The sequence below is a fragment of the Manihot esculenta genome, chromosome 11 (assembly GCF_001659605.2).
Source record: "Manihot esculenta cultivar AM560-2 chromosome 11, M.esculenta_v8, whole genome shotgun sequence".
NCBI lineage: Eukaryota > Viridiplantae > Streptophyta > Magnoliopsida > Malpighiales > Euphorbiaceae > Manihot > Manihot esculenta.
The window spans coordinates 29,885,806-29,897,090 of NC_035171.2; the positions used below are offsets into that span (position 1 = coordinate 29,885,806).

At 33.5% G+C, this 11,285-nt stretch overlaps 1 protein-coding gene across 5 annotated transcripts; it reads right to left on the reverse strand.

The window, feature by feature from the left end:
* Window positions 1–312: 312 nt before the first annotated feature.
* LOC110625989 (protein ALP1-like) lies at window positions 313–6,784 on the reverse strand. Of its 5 annotated transcripts, none has more exons than XM_021771706.2 (4): window positions 6,687–6,784; window positions 6,085–6,261; window positions 2,088–3,077; window positions 313–1,028 (listed from the first exon to the last, which is right to left on the reverse strand). In XM_021771706.2, the coding sequence occupies exons 2-4, from the start codon at window positions 6,215–6,217 to the stop codon at window positions 931–933; spliced, it is 1,221 nt and encodes a 406-aa protein (XP_021627398.1). In that variant the 5' UTR covers window positions 6,218–6,261; window positions 6,687–6,784; the 3' UTR covers window positions 313–930. The 5 variants fall into 5 exon arrangements, with proteins under 5 accessions (XP_021627398.1, XP_021627399.1, XP_021627397.1 ...); XM_021771707.2 differs by lacking the exon at window positions 6,687–6,784 and adding an exon at window positions 6,362–6,678; XM_021771705.2 differs by lacking the exon at window positions 6,687–6,784 and adding an exon at window positions 6,362–6,678 and having other exon boundaries at window positions 6,085–6,265.
* Window positions 6,785–11,285: the final 4,501 nt, after the last annotated feature.

The window sequence follows — 11,285 nt, forward strand, 5'->3', positions numbered from 1 at the left end:
TTTATAATAAAAAAATTAATTTTTAATAAATAATTTTATTTAAAAAAAATAAAATCATATATAATTTTTTAAAAAATCATTTATTTTTTTTTTTGAAAAATGAATTCTCCAAATAAAATCTTAAACATGGTGTGTTTACTTATGAAAATAATTTTTTTCTATTTTCTATTTTCTATTTTTCATTTTATAAGAAAGCTGAACTTTTCATTTTTTATAGAAAATAAGTAAAAATAAGAAAACGTACTCACAAAATCATTATTATAAAAAATTAATGAAAAACATTTTGAAATTGTTTTTTTTTTAAATTTTGGTTAAATATTGAGAAACTGAAAAAATGTTCTAGTCCTCCACTTGAAAAACTAATAGTATTCATGAACACAAAACTCTATTTTTTAATTTTCTAAGAAATTCTTTCGGAAAACTGCTCCAGTTTTCTGTGAGTGAACAGGCTTCTACACTCCCTTTAAAGCTAAATGGGGCCTTACTATGCAGATTTTATACAAAAACCTTTGTTGGAATAGTAACCCAACCTTATGTTAAAACATGGTTAATTTACAAAATAATAATAGTAAATAAATAAATACCTGACCCATTGTTATCCTTGTAACCTGGTGAAGGACGTACACCATAATTGGGCTATATTTTTCCTTGATCCCTAAGCATTTCCCTTGAGTACCTGATGGTTGTAGTATGTCCTGTCCTTGATGTATTTATTGTTTGACGCCAATGACCTTGCTGATTTTTCACACATGGAGCATTTTGTCCTCAGCTGCAGAGAAGGAATCCACAATGTCCCCAACAGCAACTGCAACTGCAATGGCAAATGGAGGCTGAAGCATGGGACTCTCTAAGGCACTAAACTGAACAGAGGAAAAGGGGAAACATGCCCATCTTGCTAAGCCTGCACCATCTAATGGTTTGACACCATGTTCAGATCCTGTGAAACATTTCTTCACGGGTGAACTGAGGCACTGCACTGGGATATGGACTCACTATTGAGGCTTGTATCTTTTTCCTTGAGGGAGTAACTATTCTTGTAATTGCAACAAATTAGCTTGTTAGCTGTTTGGTGAAATGTCATAACTAACATCATCTGATCAGCTAAAATTTTCTTCGAAAGAACTAAAATAAAAGGTTGAAGCCAGCATAAAACCATGGGTTGGTTATTATTTAGTCTAATTCTTTCTCTTTGATCTCTTAAAGGAGAAGGGAGATCTAATTCTAAATTTATCATTCCATGGTTTAGCTAGAGAAGGGCAAAGAAAACTTATTTTGAAAATTCAGCATGTTTGCTAGATTTTTGTTTAGACATTATTGTCATGCCATTGTTGTTGTAATACTTGTGCTACAAAGTTAATATGTCTTAGATTTTATTTGTTTGGAACCTCTAATTTTTCTATTATTCCCTGCAAAAATCAAACAGGTTAGACCAGATTTTGCTGATGCAGATGAGAATTTGCTAAATCTATTAGATTTGTCCAATTTAGTTCATTCTTCAGAACTATATCACATCCCAAATATGATGAAATAAAATGAATTGGGATGATATTTTGTAAATATGTGATTATCTTGTATATATTAACTATTCATTTTCTGATTGCCTGGAAGGGACAAAAAAACATCTTGTTCTTTCTTCAACAATTTCTGATTTCTACTGGATCTACTGAAGAAATAAAGCTAAGGAAAAAGGAGGCAAACAAACTCAAACAATGTTAAACCAGAAATTGAGACATGATATGAGATTCTCATGACAAAACCAAAAAGATGTCTTATAATAGAACAATTACTGAAGCCTGCAGGAGTCGTAGAAACTCCTGTGAGCAACTTATGTTCTATACTGTAATAAAATGTCTCTCTGTAACTCACATGATTGTCCCAGCCATCGCCTTATGGTTTCATGAACGATGCCAAGTAATCCACCATTTTAGCTAGGCTATTTACAACTTTAAAAAATAAAAATTACAATAAAAAAACTGACTGCATCTTTATAGCATGCATCGATAGACATGTCGCAGAAGGATGAAAAAATATTCAGGGTGGCAGTCTTCCAGATAAGTATAACGAGAGCTTGTCTCTCAGATACGCACCTTTTATGTCGACGAATTCACAAATCTGTTGTTGATAGTCTGGATCATGCTCATGAGACAAAGGAATATCACCTTGTGCCTCATCTTCCAAATCAATGATTATGTTATGGAGCAAGCAGCAGACTAGAATAATCCTAGGCAACCTATGTTTGTCAGGTCTCCACATTACTCCGTGAATGATTCTCCACATCTCCTTCAACCTTGCTAATGCTCTTTGGGCTACCGTCTGAGTTGCAGAAAGCCATTTGTTGAACTCAGCTTTCGGTTCTGACAGTTCTTTCTCCTCATATGGAACAATAAGATATGGCAGCAGAGGAAAGCCGGAATCTCCAATTATATATTCCCGTATTTCTGTACCTTCAGAGAGCTGTAGTTTTTTCCCATTCAACCTTTCTCCTCTTTCACAAAGTTCATGGAAGTTTGAACTTTGAAACACGACCCAATCTTGCATTTTTCCGGGCCATCCAGTGACGATGTCTAGGAACCTCATCTCAGGGTCTACAACTGCCTGCAAGATCATACTGTGATTTTTCTCATGATCATGCCACACATTACTCGAGGGGTCTGAGGAAGACAACAGCATCATAATGTGAGTTGTTTCAGCCACACCACAACAATTAGGGAGACCTTGTATTTTCTCAAACTTAGATTTGATTTCTGCCATTTCTGATTCACTAGAAGGCCATTTTAGGTGTTGAAGCCCTTTCTCTTCCATAGCCTCTACAAAACGCCAGGTTACTTGGGAGACAGTTGAGTGGTTCAACCCAAATGAATCAGCAACTGTCACTAGTGAATCACCAGAACCCAGCCTTCTTAAAGCTACAGCTACCTGATCATGCAAAGATAAAACCTTGCCGTTTAGAAACATGAATTCCCTTGACTTAGCAGTCATATCTTCCTCCACAAGCGAACAAATGTAATTAAAGGTTTTTCTAGTAATCCTGAAAACTTGTTCAAACTTGTCCAAACTCTTTGATGGAGATTGAAAACCTGCAGGTGCGAAAAATGAGGAAACAGATTTACCATTCTTCAATCAATAGCATTTTTATTGGACTCCAGACCGTTGCAATTTCAAAATAAAAATGCCAGAAGCACCTCACCTTCAAGATTACAGTAACAAAGCAAAAAAAACGAAATAACATACACAAAAAGCACATAGAAAGCAAATATAAAAATGAGAAGCATAATATTATTTGCAAGGGGATGCAAAGAAGACCTGAGCAGACTCATCATGCACAGATTGATCGAAATTTTGTCATCTACAGGAATGAATCAGTTGACATACAGAACTACATTCATAATCACTGATGGCCATGATACTAACCAAATAAATTTATGTATATAGCATCAAAGCTGAAAAAGTGTATGATTTATGTGCAGCAGTATCCATCCATAAACTTCCTGGAAAGATGAAACAAGAAGACCCCCTTGTGTAATTGTTCATCTTAAGAGACAATATCCATATTCTATTGATGAAAGAAAGAAATAGAAAAGACATGAATGCATGTTTAAAAGCAAGAAAACAAGAAAGGATTAGAGAAAGATCTCTTAAAAGAAGTTAACCCAAAGGCATGCTTTAGAAGGCCTCATGTTCTTTCATTTATGTCGTAAGAAAACAGCAAAAAAGAAAGAAAAAAGAAGAACCCGCTTTTATCTTCTCTTCTATTCACTTTCTTGTCAACAAAATCCAAATGAATATATGTTCCTCAGAGTGAAACACAGGCTGATGACATGTGCTTGCACATTTCCAACATTTTCTACATATCATATTGTAGAGACATAGATAGATGAGGTCCAAAACAGCAAGAATTGTCAAAACATAGACCTCACGATAACAAAAACAAACAATCAAGGAAACCAATAGTTAGAAGAAGAAGAAGAAAACACACATGGGAAAATCATGGAAGCAAAGTAAGGATTGGACAACAGTGTATGGATCTCATCAAGGCCAAAGAACAATTACTTCTCATGCTTATATGGGCATTTTATGAACAGCAATGCAGTCATATTCATGTGAAGCAACTGATGGAAACATTTTATATTAGCATTCAGCAGCAAAGTCAGTTACCTTTGAACATGTCAGAGAAGTTCAATTTAGTGTGTTTAATATAATTTATTTCATAAAATGAAAGTCAACATGCTTGCAGGTCCATTATAGTAAATAGTTGATCAGGAAATTTAAATTCCATGCAAGTATTGAGTATTAACTGGCAATCATCATAGTTGTCATCTTGACATGATAATGCTTAGCTGATTGGGTAAAGAAGGAAAACAAAATAGAAGCTACCAATTATATATACCTCAGCAATTATAAGTTCTGCATGTAATTGATATTGTGATTAATAAAAGAAAATTAGGGGCTGGCTCATTCTTTGATCCAGACATGTTCCAAGTTACTCAAAAGCTGAATTACTCCACGATTGGGACTGGAAATTCATCAGTGCCAAGTTTCAGGTTTCTGAAATTCCACATCCATGTGGTAGTTGCATGTAAACCATAGCACATTGTTTATTGAGCAATTTTATCTAGGCAAATGATCTACAAGCAACTAGACTCCCATTCACAAATTAAGGATAAAAGATCTTAAATGCAACAATTGCCAAGTTGTGAACCTCCAAATTCATTTTACTGGTTCCTTTCGAGATAATCATCTCACGCCTAGGGTGCTAACCAAAACTTCTTATATTACAAGCATTAAGCAATCAATTGAAATTGACTATATCAATTCCCTGTGTCCTCAAATGAAAATAATATGATTTCTATCTGGGACAACAAACACTTTAAATAATAGGAAAATCTCTTGACTCAATCATGCATAATGTAACAAATTACTTCTTCCTTATTTATTGATTTCAAAAAGAACGACACTTCTAGAAGCAAAAGGCATTATCCTAACATTCCAACACAGGGTCAGCCCTTTAACTGACTACTGCTTAATTCCAAGATCTCCTTACATTTGAACAAATCAGTTGAAGATACATTCATCAGCAAGCTATTCAAGTAAGGAGTTCAAAAATTAACCAAGACCAAATAGATATTGCAACCAGTTACACACATTCCTCACAAAAAAGAAAAAAAAAAATAATAGAGCACATAGTAGACGACCAACCAGCTAGAACTGCTTAACTGATATTTGCGGCTATTAGAATGATATTCCATAGCAGAAATAGCCAGTGTGAAGACCTTTGCCGATCCAATTTCTATAATTGATATTATTTACAACCAGTTCATAGCCTAGTAGCAACGACTCTGCAAGTTTCTGTATTGAAATATTGCTAGGAACAGGAGAAAAATTCGTCAGCAGCCTAAAAGGTGAGATATCAGAGATCCAGCTTATAATTTTATCTTTTTCTTGTTTTGGTGATGCTGGTTCAATTTTTTAAGTTCTTGAAGGGATGCAAATTCAGTACTGCGAAGATAAATAAGTGTTGATATGTGAGCTTCACATAGCAGCTCAAGACCCTCAAGCCCCCATCAATAGGCAGAGCTCTACAGGGAGTAACCATTTGCCAAGTCAAGAATTATGTTCCTTCAAATATATTGTTAGTTAAAACATTTTTTTTTTTTCCAACCAATTGCCCTCTTCAAATCCATATGTAGTAGACTTGAGTTGCATTCCAATAAAACACATAGTAACCATTGAGCCAATGGCATATGCCATTGTTGTCTTAGATTTCAGTACAAGCCTTTATTTTCAATTAGTACGAACCACCTCGACCCTTGTCCTTTTCATCATTGGAAAAGGCAAATTAGAGTGTCAGATAAGAAGGAAGACTCAAAAAACAGATTAGGGATCCTTGAAATGTATTGACACAGAACTTTAAATTAACCAGAATCTATATTCAACTTGTTAACTAAATAAAATCGAAAATATAGACAACAAACTTCATATCCCATGATCAAAAACAGCAGCATTAGAACATCCAAACAAGAAACACAAAAGAGAATAAAAGAAAAGGAAGAAGAAAACGGATAACAGTAAAAGAAAAAAGCATACCATTAATCCTCTTGGAGAACTCGTCCCACCAATCCACAGGCCCTTCCTTCTCTGCAGACCCAGAACCAGAACCATTCTCTTCGGTCCTTTTATCTATCTTTTTCCTCTTTTTGTACCCTCTTATAGGACCCATCAAAGCTCAAACGACCCCAATTAAATCAAAACTGAAGAAACCCACTAGCTTCAAACAATTAAAAAAATCAAAGAAACTAAATTAAAATCCACATAAGAACCAAAACCCATTATTGAAAACACAACAATACATAACAAAACTCACAAGAGATCATGAAGGAATGATGAGAGCGATAATGGGTCATATAACATGCAAAAAAAAAATAATAATGAACAAGCAAAGTTAGTTGCAGGGAGTGCTGTTTTTGTGTGTGGTTTTTGGAGCATGCAAATAAATGAGAAAAAAATAATAACAACAACAACAGAGATTAGATGGGAAAAAATAAAGGAGAAAGATCAATGCATATGCATATAGACATAGAAAAAGCAGCTAAATTTATGAGATAAAACATGTGGGTAGGTCTTTGTTTAAGACAATGTGGCGAGAGAAGAGAAGGCATAGACAGCAACAGTAAGCTTCTATCACTTACTACATTTATTTTTGTTAAAGAAATTGAGAGCGGAGAAGAGGAGGCCTCGGCTCTGGGTGTTTGTGTTTTGCTTTAGAAGTAAGTTTTTGGAGTCTCTATCCAAATAAATTTTGAGTTTCCTCAATGACTTTTGATGCATTTATAGGGGTGGTGGTGATCAAATTTTTAGTCAATTTGTAGTTAAATGACAAAAATGTGCATTTTCTTTTTTACTTTTTAATTTGTGAAATTAGGAGATTGCAACTTAGTAATTATTAAATTAAATATTTATATTAATTTTTCTCCAATTTATTTTTTCATAAATATTAAATAAATAATTTTTTATTGACTTTATAATTATTATAAATATTAAAATATATTTTAAATACTCATATAAAAAATAATAATTATTAAAAAAATTATATTAAAAATAAAATACAATTATAATAATAATTTTATATGTTATTCATAATATATAAAAAAGAGTAAATAATAATTTTGGATTAATTAAAAAAAATTATGAAATAGAATAAATAATTTCATATAAATTTTTATATAAATATTTAAGTTAATAATTATTAAATTCATTTTTATATGAGGTGAATCTTATATTATATATTTTACTTTTAATAGCTGAATACCTACAGTAATGTAAAACCAAACATTTCCATTATTTGTAAATTATCAGTTAATTATTTTAAATTTGTGGATTTTAATTTAATTTTAAAAAAATTGTTTTAATTATGTAACTTAATTTTAAAAGTTTGGTTAATTATAGCTCGTGGTGAAAATTAAAAAGTGTTTTATTATAAAATTAAATAATTCAAAAAACCAAAATTTTTTCAACTTTTGTTAATTAAAGCATAAATTTATAGATTTGTTTAAGTTATATTTAACTAACTAATTTTCACATTTAATATTTTATTTTTAATATAATAAAATATTTTTTTTCTTAGTATAATATAAAAAATAAAAAAAAAATTATATACTTTCACCATTTTACTTTATAATTTTATTTTAAAATAATATATGATATCACGCCTTCAGTAAATAGTATAATTTTCAAAATTTTAACAGAAAATATTAATATAACAAATAAAATATAATTATTAATATTTAAAAAAAATATAATATAGTCTCATTCATTTTATTTAATTTACAGATCAATTTATATTGAAATAATATATTGTAATATAATTTTCATTTCAGTATTTTTTTATGATATTTATAAAAATGTTGTTGTTTACTAATGATAAAGGACCGATTAAACTCTATAAGAAATTTTAACTATTTAATTAAGACGATATGAAAAATAAAATAAAAGATTAAAAATCAAAAAGTCTTATTGAAATTTTTGAAAGATTGAAAAATGAGTTTCAAATAGCGAAAGAGACAATTTATAATAGAAAAAATCGTAATATATAAAATTATAAAAATATTCAAAAAAATAATTAAAATGTAAAATTGATCATTTAAATGGTTCATCACACTTTTTAAAAGTCGTAAAGTTTCAAAATTTCCTTTCTAAAAAATTATTGTGAGTCTTTATTGGACGTTGATAGCAAAAATTAGATCCGGTCTAAATCTGCTGTAAAATTCAAAACTAATTGCTTCGTGTCAACTAATTGTGCAGTTACGCAAAATATCACTTTGACACAAATTAAATCAAAGACCTAATGTGAACTAAAACCATTTGAAATTGAAATCACTTTAAACGGTGAATTTCAAGGAACCACCGTTTTCACCTAAAAATGGAATTGAATCAAGGCCATGGCCAAGTCTACAAACAAAGACATTTTTATCAATAAGAGTGACAATTGGTATCAGAGCAAGAAAGATCTGCGAGTAATATAAAGGAATGACAAAGTTTGGCACACGCATGAAGACTCTGGAGAGAAGGGTGAGAATCGTGCTGCCTGGTTGGATGTCTATACCACCTAAGAGGGGAAGGCGTTGGAGATTGATTCTGGTTAGAAGGGCCTTGAGGTACTAGAGAGGGAAAAATGAACATTGTTGGCTATGATAGCCAAATTGTTAGGAGATTGAGGCCACCAAAAATCTCTTTCATGCAATTGACACCCGATGGGGTGATCTTGAGTGTAAAGTAATGAAAGGGGGAGGCAGTGACCTCCCAGTTATGAAGCTACGAGGAGTAGTAGCACAAACAGTTGTGAGGCAAAGAAGACAAAAGCGTAAGCCTTCTGGCTAGACTGGCCATATTAACTAAAGGTGTTGCACGCTTCACTAGGGACACCATTGGGAGAGAGGTAACGGGAGAGAGGTAACGGGAGAGAGGGTAATGACTAGGTGCTGTATACTCCCTTTTAGTGACCCTTGGAGAGAGAGTAATGACCTCAGGGTATAGTGATAAGGGGGAGGATGAGCCAATAGAGCTTGAAGCCATCTGAGAATTCCAAGATCATTCCACTTAAAATTGAGGCAAGAGGCCTCTTGAGACGGAATTGAGGCAAGAGGCCTCTTGAGACAGAATTGAGGCAAGAGGCCTCCTGAGACAGAATTGAGGCAAGAGGCCTCCTGAGACAAAATTGAGGCAAGAGGCCTCCTAAGACAAAATTGAGGCAATGACCTCTCATGTATTTTCTTGTGCTTGCAGGAACGGTGCAAGAATATTAAATATGACAGAGGAGAGACTGTAAGCAATATTGTAGAAGTGAACCAGAGGAACACTTATCAATGACGTGAATTACGAGCTAATGTCTATGAAGTAGGCAGAGATGGAATCCCAGAACCTCGATCCTTGTCGTGGGATGGAGGTAAATAATTTTTCTTTTCAATATGAACTTATTTATTAATATTATTGAGAATTGTGACTGTGCAGACATATAAAGAACAACATTTATATGATCAAATTATAAAGCTAAATTTATTCAAAGAATGAAAGTGTAACGTCCTGTGAATAGGGAGTGTTCACACTATACATGAGAAAAGGGGGATCTGAAATGATAAGCTTCAATTTTATTGCAAGAATGTCACATCTGTTATTCAAGAGAGTTGGTAAACTCCAACAAGGTGTTCATAAGGAAAGTACATAAAGGAACTCTTCAGTATCTGTGGCTGACATGAAAGAATGTGGCACTTAATTTTAATAAAGTAAGCGGATTATGACAACAAATTCAAGAGACATGACTAAGCCTAAACCCTTCTTGAAGAAGGTCAAAACCTGGAGGAATATGGTGTAGAGAAAAGGGTGACCAAGATTGAATTGGTTCTATTACTAATTAGTTAAAGAGATGTTCAACTTTGATATCTAATTGATAGCCGCCTAAGAAGAGGGGCCAAAACAATAATGGGGGAGCGGTCTGAAATGTGGTAAACAAGATGACATAGAAGTAGCATAACTAAGCAGTATGAAGTGTTCTCTATGAAGACAGCCATATTATTCTACAAATTGCTTGTGCGGAAATGCATCGAAGGTCTTGAAGGACCTGGTGAGTAAGGGAGGAGGGAACATAAGGTATAAATCACAGAGTTGTCAACTCTAGGTTGTTTGTGCTTTCTTGTTCCTTCCCCCCTAAAGTAGTATTGTTCGCGTTAAGGGATTGAGCACGAGGGAAATATTCTGGGTGTGTTGTATCCAATAAGGGATAGGGGATGGAGGAGGAGATCTTTAAAGTCTTCTTGAGGACTCTAAAAGGAGAAATGAGAATCAAAGCTAGTATAGGACAACATATTGTTGCCCAGTATCAAGTATATCGGAGTTGATACTACAAAGCGGGCACAGATACAAGATTCGTGGACTGTTTACACAACTGTTAGACTCACAACTAAAATTGAAGTGGGTGATATGAGGAAATAGAGATAAAACAGACAACTTGAGTGCAGGGATTAATGTGAGCATGTCCTTTGACAATCTCGCTTACTCGAGGACATCGAAAGGCAAGATGTACTTAGCAAATTCTCCTTTTTGGGTGAACCCGAGGTATCAATAGATGGGGCGTCTCCCAGAATGACACAAGTTATCTCCGTTTCGACCAATAATTGTTCCTTGATAAAGGAAAAGTAGTCGAGAGTAGTGAAGAAGAAACTAGTGGCTATCCAGCACGAGGTGGTGCAAGAGTAAACTCAACAAAAAGTAGCATTCGATGAAGTATTGTCTATCCGTGCATAAGTGGAAAAAAAATGACGATAATAACAAATGTGGTAATTATGAGAAATGAGTAAAGTGGTTATCAACTGTCATGATATTCTTTTATAAATTACTTGATCGTGAGGCGTAACTAGTGAGCAAGTTATTGCTTCTATAATTCTCGGTATGTTGTGCCGCGTTGTTAGTGCAAAAGAAAAGTTTTGAAAGACTCGTGGGAAACACTGGTACGGATGAAAAGGGGATAGATCAAAAGTGGAATAGATGGGAGTCCAGAGGGGACAAGAAGAAAACAACAATTATAAGAGTATGAAAACAGTGTATGATAAGAGCCAACCAACTATGGTTGCCGAACACATGTTTGTTCTCTTTGAGCTAAGTAAACATTTTGATAGGACAACCAAGAGGAATGTAAGGTAACATTGAGCGAGAGTTGTATCGAATGTCGTTGGGAGCAACAGCATTGTGAAATCAAATAATTCACTCATCCTACGACAAAAGGGAAGAAGGAGGAT